The 16,525-nt window shown below is 37.1% G+C and overlaps 1 protein-coding gene across 6 annotated transcripts in view; it reads right to left on the bottom strand.

Annotated features, from left to right (window-relative positions):
- The window catches only part of LOC112576794 (early endosome antigen 1-like), a 105,414-nt gene that overhangs the window by 39,366 nt on the left and 49,523 nt on the right, over positions 1 to 16,525 (bottom strand). For all 6 annotated transcript variants that reach the window (XM_025259528.1, XM_025259524.1, XM_025259527.1 and 3 more), the window contains 14 exons: positions 16,156 to 16,314; positions 15,642 to 15,725; positions 15,378 to 15,440; positions 14,303 to 14,470; positions 13,324 to 13,407; positions 10,525 to 10,608; positions 8,802 to 8,897; positions 8,311 to 8,394; positions 7,972 to 8,139; positions 7,584 to 7,667; positions 6,962 to 7,066; positions 6,625 to 6,687; positions 941 to 1,183; positions 246 to 476 (listed from right to left, as the gene is read on the bottom strand). In XM_025259528.1, the coding sequence (XP_025115313.1) occupies positions 246 to 476; positions 941 to 1,183; positions 6,625 to 6,687; positions 6,962 to 7,066; positions 7,584 to 7,667; positions 7,972 to 8,139; positions 8,311 to 8,394; positions 8,802 to 8,897; positions 10,525 to 10,608; positions 13,324 to 13,407; positions 14,303 to 14,470; positions 15,378 to 15,440; positions 15,642 to 15,725; positions 16,156 to 16,314 (1,716 nt within the window). The remainder of the gene's footprint in view (positions 1 to 245; positions 477 to 940; positions 1,184 to 6,624; positions 6,688 to 6,961; positions 7,067 to 7,583; positions 7,668 to 7,971; positions 8,140 to 8,310; positions 8,395 to 8,801; positions 8,898 to 10,524; positions 10,609 to 13,323; positions 13,408 to 14,302; positions 14,471 to 15,377; positions 15,441 to 15,641; positions 15,726 to 16,155; positions 16,315 to 16,525) is intronic.

Raw genomic sequence — 16,525 nt, 5'->3', positions numbered from 1 at the left:
GTATCATCAGACAATAAAACATTAAAACCTGATGTTCAAGGGTCCTTTTAACTGTTGCTGTGAATGAGGTGGTCATGACTACAGCAAACTCTTTGCATTTCATTTAAAGAATAAAAAAGCATTTGTTCAAAGAAGCCAAAAAGACCAATTTTAATAATTTTAGAAATGTTTCATACAGCTATGAATTTAAAGTTTTTACTGAGAGCCATGTGTTTTCACTAATACAGTAGCACATTTGTGCTAACCCTGGAATGACTGTTATGAAGCTTCTCCTGCAAGTCTGAGACAGTAGCCTCCATCTGTTGAAGCTGAGAGTTGTGCTGCTCATACTTCAGCTTGTACATACTGAGGTTAGCCTGCAGACGCTCAGTTTCATCATGTAGAGTTTCCAGCTGACCCTCCAACACAACATTCTGCTGCCTTGCCTCAGACAGCAAGACTTCCTGCTCTTTCAATACCTGAGACTGCCGACTCAGCTGGAACAACATGGAAGAGTCAAAGCTGAAGTTGCTGTCAGTGTGCATGCTAGAGTATCTATGTATTTGTATGTACATGCATATCACTTGGTGTGATGATGTATGAGAGCACATCTAAATTAAAGCAAGAAACCATAAACTTTCCCCACCTCAAATATTTTTTCTTTATCTAAAAGTTACCAAAAGACATGACTACAGTACCAACGGGTAATTGCTTTAAATAAATTAGACCTGGACCTTAAAATTCTTGGATTTTTAAAAAAATTTTGTAGAAGAAATTTCAAGATTCTTGATGGTAGAAGCATATGACATTGCTACATGAACAGTTTCTACATGTCCTTTCAAATAATGGTTTCCAAATAATGTAATAACTTTTTTAAAAAGCTAAATTTTATAACAAACTAGAAACACCTTTGAATCAGTTTTGTTGTAGCATACCTAATGAGTATATTCATTATTTATACCTCACTAGCGCTTTCTTCTTGCAGTTTACGAAAACGGTCCAGGTCCTCATTAAGGCCACTAATGGTGACCTTAGCATCAACAAGACGCTGATGAGTCTCTGCCAACTCTTCCTTTGTCAGCTGAAGATCATCACGGACCAAAACTAAATCGCCCTGGAGCTGGGCCACTTCCTGCTCATGGCTGTTCTTGCTAACAGCTATATCACCTTTCAACTGCTCTACTATCCTCTGTTGGGTTTTCATCTGGAAGAAAGGAGGGCAAATGCAAGTATGAACAAAGAACACATACTGAAGACCATATTTTAGCACAGCCAGTTAAATGTGGCAGAAAAGCCTGTTGATCATCATAAACTTGGTAAATTAGAACAGTACAATAAAGATTTACACACTCTCTAAAATTCCTAGCTTTTCATTATTCTTTTCATTTGCAGTTGATAACACAGTTAAGATAGGCATGTACTTTCATAAAAATCCTGCTATTTAAACAAAATAAATAAGACTTTAAAAACTGTTTAATGGCAAAAGAATACATTTTATTCAGGACAGTTTTTGAAACAGATAAACAATCTTATAAATTTAATGACCGTTTAAAAATAAGTGTTGAAGAACATTCATGCACTGCTGCATACTGCCACACACAAAACCAAGCTCAAATGATTGTGTGTGTACACACAATGTGCACATACACATACACAGAGACAAGACATATATGTCAATGCACAGAAACATGCATAAGCATGTAAGGACAAATGAATTGCACACATAAACCAGATGCATGCATTTCAAAAATACCCTCCTTTCATCCTCCCTCTCCCTCAACAATAAGACATTTATCACCACTTAACGACAGCAAGGAGTAGACCACCCCTGCTGGAAAAGGAAGACGTAAGTACCAAAGCCATCCTTTCACATAAGCACTCAAACTAAAATAACAAAACCCATCACCTGAAATACAACCACAGCTTTGAAAGGTACTGGCAAAGATTCCCCTGAGAGGGCACCGACATATCATGCTTGTATTATACAGATTACCAGTGTTGATATAATATCCTCTACTTGAACATGCTTTTAAAAGCAAATGCCCCCAGCAGGGTTTGTGCTTGCAAAATGCCCATTTTTTTATAGAAAAGAAAATGAAGGAGAAAGAAGGTTGATTACCTGTGTGCCAGTTCCATGACACAAAAGGGCTGTCAGTCTCTCAGGCAAGTTTTCATGTTTTTAGTAATGTTGAGGTACTCTTGTACTAATACACCCATAATCCTGCATTTCCATGCTTGTATAGTTGTCCACTTAAAAAATAGTTCCATCATCACCATCTGCTATATGTCCATGCAATCAGACTATTGACTTTTTTTCTCTTATGCAAAAGCCCTTCAGTTAAACTGGGGAAGGGAATAAAGTACACTTATTCCTGGACAATGCAAGTGTCATGTGTACGAAGTTGAAAATGACAATTCTGAAGTTTTTCATATCTTTATGTTTCAACCTAGATACTCAATTGTAACTAGCAGTTGTGAAGAGTGTATATTATGCTATATTAAAATCTATCTTATTTCAAATAACTAAAGATACACAATTATCAAGTAAACAACTTATCTGGAAAGGTGAAATAAAAAACAGGTAATAAAGAACTGGAAAAAGAAAGTCTAAAGAATATGAAAAAAGATGTTCAGGATGAGATATAATGGGCATAAAAGGAAGCACATAAGATCAAATACCATAATTTCAAGAGAAGCAAAACAGTTCTCTCTCTCCACTCCCTCCCCTAAAAAAAAAAAACAAAAACAGTGTAAGGTCACCACAAAAAGAGGATACCTTCAGCACCCTTAACCAGACCACAACAGTGCAAGTCTTCTGTGAACAAAGATGCCAGTGAGGACCACTTGCTAGAAAACTGTGTGTTGGAACATCATGCTTCAGTACTGAGCTGCTCAGGACACTTCACTGGCTTCTACTTTGGGTCCCAAATGAGTACAACATAGACTCCCTTTGTTTTCAGTGCCTGTAGTGTTAGCTTTCCTTACAACTTAGTTATTCTTATTCACCAGTATAAACCACCAGGTGTGCTGAGATCTCAAGATATCTTTCTGCTCCTGAATCAAGTGTTACACCTCTGGTAATCAATCTTCTGTAGTATCTGTTCTCACAAGTGCAACATTTCCACAAAGACTTCACAGACTCTCTTGAATGTGCATGCATGTATGTGCATGGGCATTTATGCATGGTGAGTGCACAATGTAAGAATTATCTGATGCTAGATTAGAGAGAGAGAATGCGGGCCAAATAATCCACCCGCAGTGCCCATAATGAGAGAAGTTGAAGACACAATCCACTGATGGTTTATGGTTTGCTATTATTGGGGGTGGATGAAAATAGGCAATGATTTATGTCAAAATATTTTTGTGTGTCAATGTTAAATGACAAATAGTGAATGATGCATGAACACTTCCTTTTCTGAATACCGTACATTTTAATGACTATTTTTTTTCAAATGTCTGGCTGCAAAATATCAACACCAATGGTTCTAATGAGACGATAAGGTTGTATTATAGACATTACTGAACATAACTATATGTTGCGACATATATTAAATAGGTATTCATTGCCATCTTGTCCACTTGATTATTAGTAATACAGTAAAACCTCCCTATTAAGACTTGCTGAAATCAAGTAGTAACTGAGATGGGTCATTGTAGGGTGATTGACCAGCCTGCTTTCATTTCAAGAATCATGACTTCAAACACCTAGAAATTTATTGTTGAAATAAACTTCTTAAAAACCACATCACAAGGCTTTTCTTTGCCATTTTTGTTTGGTCATGCTTATTTATTATTCCACTATTGTTGCACTTGACTGAACTCGCCAGGTAAGAGCAATCAATCAATACAAAAAGCGTTTCCAGCTACAGACGATTTCACACTATGAGGGGAGAGGGAGAGGGGAAGAAACAGAAGCACCTGGAAACAACCCTAGACAGCCAGCCTTCCAAACAGGCGTCACATACAGAGAGAGGCTTTTTAAAAACTTAATTTAAGAGAAAATTGTGTTTATGCACCATTGTTAGAGTTTTAACCAAATGTCTTCATGTACATTTAATTTGAACATCCAAAACTAAACAATAATGATGACAAAGGCTTTTTGTTCTCTGAACTGGTATTGCCAAGCAGTAATTTCTGTTCAAACAATGTATGGTTCTGTTGGTAATATTTGACGTTAAAAGCTACTCCTGTTATTGGAGATTGATTCCTCTTTTGGGTCTCTATCCATCTGACTTTCAATGTTGGCATGATGCAGTTATTAGGGGCATGATTCGACTCAGGCAGGTGGTAGATAGAAAGTTTTAATAAAGAGGTTTCATTTAGTAAGAAAGTCAGGCAAAGTCAGCAGCTGTCTTATATTTCATGCACACTCTGGAAACAAACACAGGTGTTAATACAACCAATGTCAAGCTTAGCAAATCAGGGTTCATACAGGTGAGACCAAATTCCAGACTTTTTCCAAACCCTCTTTCACATTTTTCAAACCTACTTTAACACCAACATCATAAAAAGATAATTACTGATGTATGTGTGATAACAAATTTATAAAAGCTCAAAGTCAAATGGTTTACAGACTGCAGTCTTTTAGTTTTTGTTGTCAGGCAAATAGAGACACTCTGACAGATGACATAAAAAAGGAGAGTTTGGTAAATAACAATACTGGTTTTTCTGATTTTCTCTTATCTTTTTGAAATAAATTTCCAGACAACACTGGTAAAATATGACATTTCTTAATATTCAATTCACCTACGTAAAATATATGTCCTTCAAAGGACAGCAAAATCAAGTGCAAACCATTTCACAAAATGTTTAATAAATTAAAATTAAATTTATGTAAATATACCTGACACTGCCTTTTTATCTGGCACCATCAGAGGCTGGTGAAAGTAAGTATACTTGCTGTTGTCCCCCTTATCTTCTACAATACTGTTTATAGTTACCCTATAGCAGTGTAGGCAGAAAATCATAGCTTCCATCATGTACACCAAGGGATAGCACTACACAGAGCAATAATTTGTTTGCTTGATGCATGATGTGCAACATTTATGATCACTTAGTTTTCTTACACAGGCATTTACTTACACAGGCCTACAATTATGCTGTGGGTGAATTACTATGAGTAGTGCAAGAATGAATAACTAAATTATAATAATAATAGAGTCAGTCAGGGATTATTCTCCCTTTTAAAACTAAATTAGGCATCAAATCACATTTAAAACTGTTATGTGGCTTATTCTTACACAAATTTCCATTACAATAAATAAAAATGACAACAGGGTGGTATAAAACCTGCGATGTGGAGACACCTTTAGATGTGGAACTGTCCTGGCATGACAGGTGTCAACTTGTCAGAGGTTCACGTTTGAAAGACAGAGGAGAGAATATGTACAAGTAATCTCACAACAAATCCAATAGCGGTGCAAAAGAGCATATACTGTTAGAAAAATTATGTGCATCAGTGAATAAGCATGCTTTAAAAATGTGACAGCTAAAAAGTTGTTTTCATTCAATTTTTGTTGTTGTTGCTTATGTTGTTCTATTCAAAGCTTTCTTTGTCCTAGACTGAGTTTTGATTTTAGCTGGAAAAATGCTTTCATACATATTTCTTTAAGCCATATGCCCCTTTATGCCCGGGAACAATACCTGCAAATTAGAGGTTGACACTTGCATTTCTTGTAAGGTTAGTTCAATGAGCTTGCACCCAGATGAGGAAATGCATCTTACAAATGCCAGTATTACTTTCATCCTTATTATCATCATCTAGATAATGTTAATATTGCCTCTAAGTATGACAACAATTTTCTGAGAATTTTATTTTTCATTTCTAGAAATTACCTATGCATTGTGCTATCCAGGTCTGGGGCCAGTTGTACAACATATTTCTAAACACTTGAAACACTTTTAGCTTTAAATCCATTTAGATAATCAAATTTATTGAAACAAAGTACACAACCCAATTTTTGAACTTAAAAAAGTTGTTTTAAATAAGAGGAAACTGCTTAGACCAGACTTTCGTTTCCATCAGAACATTTTTCACGTGTCCTTGTGTAATGCATCTAAATGGCATAAGCGCATTTAAAAAAAAAACGTTTCTAAACTTGCTTCTTTATTAACATTGTGCAACTAGTCCCTGGAAAACATTTTTTCCATTTTCCACATTTTTTATCTAGAATTTCAAAACTCTGTATGAACCCTGGAGACTAACAATTAGCAGAATAACAGAAGATCTAAAGCAACAAGCCCTCGATGACAAGTGTGGACTAGACTGAGAGACTGACAGGTAGCAGTGTCAGCTGCCTCCCTGTGCAGTAGGGTACAAAAATCAGGCAAGTAAAAACAACTGAATGCATTTTGGCTATCATGTCATAAATAAAAACATACTGGGGCCAGATTAATAGCAAACTTAAGGTTTCAAAAGAAACAAAGTCATCTATAAAATAAAGAGAAACAGCAGAATACCACTTTTAAACTTACGCTTTCTTGGTATCTTGATGCTTAAACTATAATTAAAATATCTATAGAGATAAATAATACTTGTAGTACTGTTGCAATGTATGTATTTATAAATATAATGCTTAAATTATCTAAACCCACATCCCTGCAACCACTGGCAATAATAACTGTAATTTAATGGTAATGCTGTACCTCTTGAAGAGTCAGTTCTTGCTCATGATGCAAATTCTGTATTTTCTTCTCATAATCAACAATCTGGAAAACACACACACAGAGTAATAATAAATAACTTTTTGACTAAATTCATGCTCTAATTTCTAAAGTTCAAGTAGGTCATCTCAAAGAAAAAGCAAAAATGCAAAATAAATTTACTGAAAGCTGCTAATCGCTGATGTGTTCTTTCCAGCAGAGAACCACACATTTTACTTTCCATGTATGAGGCTATGGTTGGCTATGGTATCAGCTGTTCGATATTTTTAAAGTAGAAGTAATACTGTGTGAATTATTTGAAATCATCACTCTTCCTCACCTTGCTGTCTCGGTCATCCAACTGTTGCAAATAATGACGTGATTCCTGCTGCAGCTCCTTGTTCTTCGCATTAAGACGTTGCACTTCATCCTCACGGATGTTAAGCTGCCATAGAAACAAAAATTAGTATCTACATTACTGACACAGGATCTGTAATTCATGAAGTCAACATCATTTGTAATATGAAATTATAAATCTTTATTAGCAATGAAACATTACAGACTGAAATCTAATGCACTTCTTTTTAGTTTTTTCCCCATATTAAGGCATCCAGAAAATGAAAAATGTTTTCTCAATTAATCCTGTTTAGTTCTGTTCTTTCTTTAATGAAAATTTTGTATATGACAATTATAAAAACCATTGGTGAAGCATTTAAAGCAGACCTGGGCAAACGCCGGCCCGCGGGCCGGATCTGGCCCGCCTCCTGTCTCTGACCGGCCCGCCCGCTGGCCGCCCACCAGTAAATATACTATATATACAGTATTGGGTAAAACTGAGTTAACTATATTAGTCCGGCCCTCTAGAACCATCCCAGTTTCTCATCCGGCCCTCTAGAACCATCCCAGTTTCTCATCCGGCCCCTTGGGGAAATTAATTGCCCACCCCTGATTTAAAGTAATACCTCTTCAATGCATCCAGAATACTTTTGCTGAGTAGTGTCCAGATCAGTCTGAAGTCGCAGGATTACCTGGTCCCTATTTGTCACCTGTCACACACACATATACAACTTCTTTGCATACGTCTACAACTATTTTCTCCGCAATGACCAGCTCTTGAATAAAAGTCTTTCGAAATGACCTAGACTAACAGAAGTCAAATGAAATGCAGAACATCAAATGCAGCATGCAAACAATTGAATTTGAATCCTGCGTGTTCCAGTATTAACCACTTTGCTAAGTGCAACGGAGGCAAAAGATATAAAAATGAATAAAAAATTAATCTTGCTGTGTAACATTTTCTTCTACTAACTTCTGAAAATTCATGACTTCAAAAATCTAGAACAAGCTCACCTCTTTCTGACAGGTGCGGTGTTTCTCCTGTGAGATTGTGAGATCTAACTCCAGCTGGTGCAGCTGTTCATTTAACTGTGCAGTGGTTGTGCCAGCCTGCTGGCTAGCCTCACCTAGAAGGCTGTTCTCATTTTTTACTCTCTCTAGTTCCTCCTCCAGGCGAAGCACCTGTTTGAGATTTAAAAAAACACAAAAAACAAGAGAAAAGAATCTTATAGCTGTTACTTTGATACAGCTTTAAGCTTTATGCTGTTTTTGTGAAGTTAATGCAGGGATGAAAATGCTTGTGTTGCATGGAGTTAACTCAGGGCTGCTACTGTGCACAACTGTATGACTGACCTCATTATAGCATGCTGAGTACTGGGTCTGAGACTCCATCAAGTCTTCTTGTAGCTGCTTGATTGTTTCTTCCCGATGCAACATCTGTAATAATGTTACCAAGTTTGTATATTGGAGTATGGATGCATACAATAAAACTAAAAGCACTTTCACTGTGCTCATTACACCATAGGTTACTAGAGACGAAAAAATTCTTGCAAAAACTGTGCAGGATGAAAAAAAAATTTGTGGTGTGTGGCATTACTGGTATCTATAGTTCTGTGCATAAAAGCTGAAACTAAAGAGAAACCAAATTTATATAATGCCAGTCAACAAAATGGTGAGAGATGAACAAGATAATACTTAAAATAAGAAATAAACCTACCTGAAGATCTGTAACATGCTATCATTCACGTTATGAGCACAAAACAAATTTTTGAAAATATGACATTAAGTACTAACATGCAACACTTTTTAAATAATAAAATAATTACAACAAAATGTAAACTTACATCTCCCTCTGCTCGTTTGCGAGTCATGTCCAGGTCATAGTGACATTGAGTGAGGTTATCCTGCAGCTTTTTTATCAGCTCAGATTGCTTGCTTATCTGCATACATTGAAAATAGGTACTATGTTTATTATTATACAAGGCAAAAAAGCAAAGAAAGATGCAAAAGTGTCTGCCTCTGAGGGTATAAGTATTAACTGGGGAGACAGAACACAATACACAAAGAGGAAAAGACGTAAAATAAAGATGTCTCAAGTTGCAATTATGAAACTGAGATCTTGAAAATGGGAGAGGAAGAAAACATTTAGAATGGTAGCAATGGGCATAAAGTACAATGTTTTCCAACATTTACACTTATTAAACAACAATAAATACCACCACCAGCGACACATCGCTTTAAAGAGAATGTTTTTCATACATTTAAGTCATAGCATTTGCTAGAAATATAGAAATCGCATTCAAAAATATAAACAGTGGATTTTAAGAAAGTATTTTTATCTACCACGGTACATGGTCGAGGTGCGGGGGTTACTGTGCATGTGGTGCATCTTTCGGCAAAGACCATCTGGCAGATAATGGACCTGCACTGTGGTGTTGTGGAAATCAGGGGCACTGGGAGACTGGATGGGTGCACACCTTGTCAGGGTCAATAATAGCCGGTCATGCCGAGTAATAGGGAAAGAGCATCTAGAGTGTGGGAAGGGTGGAAGCTTTTTCTCAAGCAATTAACTGGCTAAGCATATCTTGTGAGAATTCGTTGTAGAAAAACATAGCCTGATCATTAATCGTCATCCAATCGTTTAATCGTTGGTCTCCAATCATCTTTGGCCGTCATTTCTCAATCTCCAAATCGTCAGCGAGCTGTCGGCTAAATGCCAAATCCCAAGACGCCGTGAAGTCAGACTGCTCTTTTGCCAGACTCTGCTTTGGACTGCTGACCATAGGGATGTTAGGGGGCGACAGATGGCAGAGTGTTGCCCTAGGCAGTAGTCTGGTAGGCGGGTTATCTTCTGTTGCACTTAGTTGCACCCCTGTGTGGTGCTGGACTATGTGGGCGCCTATTAATTTCTTCCCTTGCTTTACGAGAGTGTTTACTTTTACGTGTGTTTATAATATTTGTTATTTGCAGTGGTTTTTTAAAATTATCTGCTTAATCATTTCATTTTTTAGGTCTCCTGTTGAGTTGGTCGGCCACATTTTTTTGATCACTGATAAATATTTACTTTGTATTTCTCCACATGTGTTTTTTCTGTGCGCTGAGGAGTGATAGGTTTCATTGCTCTCATCCGGTGTGTCTGTTGTTTGACTGTGAGTGTGCCTGTGATAGTGAGTCCTGCAATGCCCGATCACATTACATGACAATTGTTAATTGCTTTTACCTGGATAGTTAGTTACCCTTTAGCATGACCATGTGAAAGCAAACATGACAAAGAAAACAGCACTATAAATTGGTTTTAAAAAGCTTTGTTTTAACATTTAAATAGATGAATTGAATTTATAGGTTAAGTCCTGGTTCCTGGAATGAGAATAGACTGGTTGATCTCCCAACTATGACCCCTCTTACCTATGACCTGATTTGGGCGAATTTCAGCGAGTCTTAATTAGGAGGTTTTAATGTATAATACAGCAGTGAGATTTACAGCTGCAGTATACTCAGTAGAGCACATGCTAGTCTAAGCCTCCACTTAGATGCATTTATTCTGCACAAAAAAAAAAATCACATCACCTCATGCAACTTCTCCTGATGCTTGGCCTTCAGCTTGCCCATTTCTGCATTCAGTTTCTCAATATTTTCATCCCTTAGTACAACCTAAAGCAACATAAATAGTTAATTAGTCCCTCTCATCCTAATTTTGCTATTATGCAGCCTGCCAGAATTTAAAACATGTTAAGCAAAATTTTCATGCTTTAGATTTTAACATCTAAAAAAATGTAACAAGCAGCATATTTTCTCCACATGCAGGAATAAATAATAGCAACTAACAATATAATGAAATTATTTAAGTATTACACTAGCACAGTGATGCCCAACCTTTTTCGGCCTGGGGGCCATATATATTTCCGACATTCGTGTCACGGGCCGCTTCACCGCAAAATACAAAAAAGAAAAAAAATAGGGCAGATACCATTTTTATTAGAAGCAACTTGTACTTACCATTAATTATGTAGTAATTAGTGGGATATTTGAAGTTTCCCGAAACCAACTTCTGAATGTCCGACTGCATTGTAGAGACACCAAGTCGGAGCACTGAATCGAAATGTTCGTCCATCGAAAAAAAGATTGACAGACGCCCCTACGTAGAGATAAATGCTTCTTCTTCCCTTTTTTTCGTTTTTTTTGTTTGTTTTGTTTTTGTTTTTTTTTATTACTAACATTCCGATTTCCTGCACTGTGGGCAGAAGTTTCGCCGGATGGCACCGTGTCGCGGGCCGGATATGGCCCGAGGGCCGTAGGTTGGGCATCCCTGCACTAGCAAAATGAATCTACATCTGACGTTTTTACCAACCCTTACACTCTTATCTGCTCATTCTTTGTAGTACTCACCTAAAATACATGTTACAATCATTTCCTGGACAAAGGCTGAAATTAATTTCATCGAGTCCTATTGTTGTTTGACATTTTCAGATTATCTTTTTGATTTAAGCAGACATTGGTTACACTGAGATTTTGCCCACACTATGGTTGGCATTTGCAGCCCTATGCTCCTCAAAGGAGCAACAAGGAATAAACTATGGTTGGATTCTACAAGCATAATGTTTGCATGTTCTTTTGAGTGTGTTGGGTATTATTCTGTCTGTGCTTATATTTCTTTGTCAAGCACTTGAGCTAACTTTTGATGGTAGGATAAAGCACTCTATAAATTAACTTCATTAATTATTAATTCTGACCATCCACACTTTCAAACATGCACAGAAATTGACAACCTTCTGAACCTCTAAAATGCACAAATAAATTCACCATACTGATTCATTACACTTAAACACAGCTGTCCATCTACTGAGTCACCCATACATTCAAACATGCACATGACAAGAAAAAAAAAGACTGAAAAAGAAAAAGGGTTAGGGTCAGACACTGTTGGGGCTGGTAAAGAATTTAGAAGATTTTTGGAAGTGGTCTGCAGAGACTGAATGTTTGACACAGAAAAGCAAGTTGTTGCAGTCTATAGTACCAAGATGAAAAAAACAGCACTATCCCCGAATTTTCTTTTTCCAGCAGTTTCAACCTAAGCCACACTGACTACAGACTATAATGACAGCTGCATCTTGTTTCATCACCATCTCATCTCTAGATCAAAATATCAACAGCAAAATAAATGGGTCTGTATAGTGAAAACTAACCATCTCAAAAACTTGCACACTTCTGTCCTTGTGAACGATGAGAAAATCTAGTACAATGCCAATTAGTTGACAAGAAAACTGTCATAATGAACCTAAGGGTAGTAATCACTACAACTCTCACTGCTTTACTGGATCAATACTGCAGGCATGCAAAATACCTGTACAAACATTTTTCATAATTCTCAAGATCCTGAACTCTGGGGGGGGGAATTGGTGTTTTACGCCGTGTCAGCAGCTAAGGCTATATCACGGCAAGCAGCCAGCCCTGTAAACAGATGCCACGTGCAGAGAAAGAACACGTGCCCGAGACGAGAAATGAACTCAGGGCAGCCAACCTTCACTGTATTGGTGACAGGCGCTAACAGCGCTAACCGTTGCGCCACCGGACCGCTACCCTGAACTCTGGATGGATACTAGCAGCATATAAAAATTAATAGTACTAAACAATTCTACATATGTAGGAATATTGTGAGTACACTTTTGGAGAGTGAATGGACATAAAAGCTAGCTTTTTCTTAAATTAACTCAGTCAATTTCTATAAAATACACTTTTTATACATAGGTGTACACAGAATAGTACATGTTGTGGTGTCTGTGAATGGTGACTGCCAAGAGAGTGGGTGGCCATCATTAAGACATGCTCCTCGTCCAATGTCCTTTAGCAAATAAAGTCTTATATATTCACCAACAATAATGACAATGACAATTCTTTATTTACGAGAGGTAAAATAAGCAAGAAAATGCTTTTTTCCATTTAGCCCTCGCCCTTTACAGGGAAGAAAATTAACTGCGTAAATGAAGTAATTAAGAATTATAGAAAAAAGGAAGGTGGATATGTACAAAAGTGGTGGTTAAGAAAAAAAATATATATATATTTATGTATATAATTTACAAGGTTTCCTGGAGTTGGAAGGAATCTCTAAAGGCCTCATCTATTTGTCTGGAAAGTATTTAGATAGATGGCGTTGAAAGCAGCTCAGGTAGTTTGTTTGCTTAAGTATAATAATGAGCACTGCCGGCACACTGTGTCTTTTAACAGCAAAAAGTGGCATAGCACCATAGCATAATAGCACGCTTCCTGAGTATTTCAAACTTGATTTAAAAAGGTCTTGTCTAGGAATGGGAAGATTCAGTTTTGGAGAGATTCTAGAGTCATTGGAGGAAAAATGAGAAAGCAAGCTACCTTAGCAGTTGTTTGTTTTTGTTGTTGGTGCAGGGAGTCCAGGTCCCCTCGCAGCTGCTGAATAATCTCTTCCTTCATACTTAGCTAAACAGACAAAGGCAAGCATGACTATCACTATGTAGCACATATGCTAGTTTCTACCTGTAACATTCTGTGACTCAAATATTTTGGAACTGAAGTTATTTGTGGTGTTTTGAAGGGTTATTTATCTATGTACATCTACAGCCAAAGTCCTAGAGAAGTTGTGAGGGTATGAAAAAACCCCAGTCCTTTCGCCTGTATATTGCATTACAACATGATGCACAAACTAAGATCTTTGGTGATCTTATGTTATTACTAAATATCATTATCCTAGTATTACAGTGCAATAATAATATATACATGTAAAACAATATCATGTTAGTGTAAAGTAATATATTAATCATGGTATTAATACAGTACAATAACACTTAAGTGTAAAAAAAATTATACAACACAAAGAAACCCAAAAAACTGATGCGAACTGGCTGCGAGATGGGAGATACCAATCATGGCTCGTCGCTTACACATAGCAATGGATTTCTCATACAGTTATTTCTTTCGTCTGACTATTCACAAAATTACCATATTTGAATAGAAATACTAATATAGCTAAATTTTTTGTCTTTTTCTGTTGACATATCTATATATGGTATTTTGTAGAACGATCATTCCCAGCGCGGAAGTATCGATCGATACTTCACTCAAAAAAGCCGCGAAGTAGTGTATCCGCGATAGATGAACCGCGAAGTAGCAAGGGAATACTGTAGTTTAGTGAGCTTAAATTTTAGGAAGAATGTACAGTTAAAGTTAATAATGTGTCTTTTTGTGAAGATGTTATCACACCTGAGACAGAAAGAGCCCTTAACAATGGTACAAAGTCTTTAGCAGTTAATAGCCTGCCTTTAGATGGTAGTATAGTAATACTATAATACTGTACTATAATATAAAGCAGATTTACATCATGGTGCAGCTTTTCCACCTGAGCTTGCTGTGTGGTTACATCAATGCTCAGGCTGCGAATCTTGTCTTCCAGATGTCCTTGCTCATCAAGCTGGATAGACAAGCGACCTTTGGCCTCCTCGAGGCTACTCTCTAAGTTCTTTGCTGCTGCTTTTTTAGACTCGATCTGTCACATTTAATCAACACACAAACCATACCAGAAAGCAATTTTTGACACTGTATCAAAATAAAGGCAAATATACACCTACCAAAAGACTTAAGTTAAGACAAAAGTTAATCCCAAGGGTAATTAGCAGCTCTTCTCTAGAGGAACAGAGTAACTTAGAAGGAAAATAAGTGGACACAGTTGTAGAAAGGCGGGAAGTGAGTGCTCAAAATGGTGAAAACCTAGAGTTGCAATTCTGTACTGCAACCGATGAAGTTCCCTGAAAAAAGTGTAATGTGCTCACACTTAGATTTATGGAAAATGAAGTGTGCAGCATTGTTCTGAAGTCTTTGTTAAGTGTACAACCAGGTCGATAGGTGAGTCCTGCAGAACAGTGCTACAGTTTTCAGGCAATAACCAGTCCAGGGACAAGTCTAGCAGTAGTGCTTTCTGACAAATACGACCTAAATGCTCGCAATCGTGCAAAGTTGTAAGAAAGCTGCTCAGCAGATGGAACTAACTAGCACAGTGGTTCTTAACCTTGTTTGAGGTACCGAACCCACAAGTTTCATATGCACATTCACCGAACCCTTCTTTAGTGTCATCACGAATTGCGGGTGTGTCTTGACCTCCGTGGCGGAGGCTCCCCTGAACCCCTGAGACCGACTCACCGAACCCCTAGGGTTCGATAGAACCCCGGTTAAGAACCACTGAACTAGCATCTAACAGTATGCACATCAAGGAGCAAAAATAATTACTTAAAACCAAAAATTTGGCAGACAAGGTCCTCCGCCACCATTACTGATTGTTACCATTATACAGCCCATTGACTCTACTCTGTAGTAGAGAAATACGCTTTATAAATATGCTTATTATTTATCATTATCTTTTAAACCAGTAATATTAGTTTTCATTCCTAACAGCAAACCTCATTCTGTGCTGATCTAAGCTGACTTTTAAGTTGATCTCCATCTCTCTGTAACTGTGAAATCTGTGAAAAGAAGATCATTGTGAGACTGTGGCCATAAACATCAATAAGGTTGATAATTATAAAACAGACTATTGTAACTATTAAAAAATGATGCCAGGGATCATATGTAACTGTAAATGCACTGATAGGACTAGAACCAATTATAACAGGATAAAAACATTTGAGATGCATAGTAATATTGCAAGACAATTTTTGACAAACCTTTTCTTCATAGCGACTATTAGTTTCCTGCAATGTAATCTGCTCCAGTTTCAGTCGTTTGATTACCTCCTCACGCCTCTTAACCTGCACATAACAAAATCTGACACATTGCTTTGAACAAATACTGTTTTAACCAAGAGAGCACCCTTTTACTGATACTTTGAAGCATGTCTGGATTGGATTACTGCTGAAATTAATGTAGATTATCTGGAAGCTAAAGAATAATAGTTGTGAGGAGGCAGTAGGTCTTTAGATTGTTTTAGATAAAAAATTTCTTCATGCTGACAAACATACACAGACAAGATAAATTCCTATTTACTTTCTGAGACTATGTGATGAATGAAGCATAAAAATATTCATAACAGCTTCAAACACATGTGAAACCTGTCAAAGCCACAGTGGTTATGAACAGCATAAAGACATTATGTTCTAGTAATTCAATCAAGATAGGCTGCCACTTAGATAGCAAAGATGAATAAATTAATGCCCTTTGGAAAATAACTAAATCACAAACCTCAGAACTGAGAACATCTTGTTCTGACTGAGCATTTATAGTGAAAGCTTGAATGCGAGCCTCCAGGCGACCATTCTCTTCCACTGCATTCTTATATTGTTCTTGTGACAATGACAGATCACGTCTCAGCTGCTGCAGAGTGATCTCTTGCCGAGACAGCTGCAACAGAAATGCACAGATGCAAATATGTTCAAATACACACACAGATGAAAGGAGCACATATACTCAAAGAGCTAATGAACTAACAATATGTAGTTTTACAGCCACTCTAAGAACAAAATATAATAATAAGTGAATTTGTAGAAAGCATTTCCCCATGTGAAGGCAAGCTCAATGCACCATGTACAAAGGACTATAAATGAACTGCCAG

The sequence above is a fragment of the Pomacea canaliculata genome, linkage group LG12 (assembly GCF_003073045.1).
Source record: "Pomacea canaliculata isolate SZHN2017 linkage group LG12, ASM307304v1, whole genome shotgun sequence".
In the NCBI taxonomy this organism is placed as follows: Eukaryota; Metazoa; Mollusca; class Gastropoda; order Architaenioglossa; family Ampullariidae; genus Pomacea; species Pomacea canaliculata.
The sequence above is the reverse complement of the archived record's forward strand: the minus strand, read 5'-3'. Positions and strand labels throughout refer to the sequence as shown.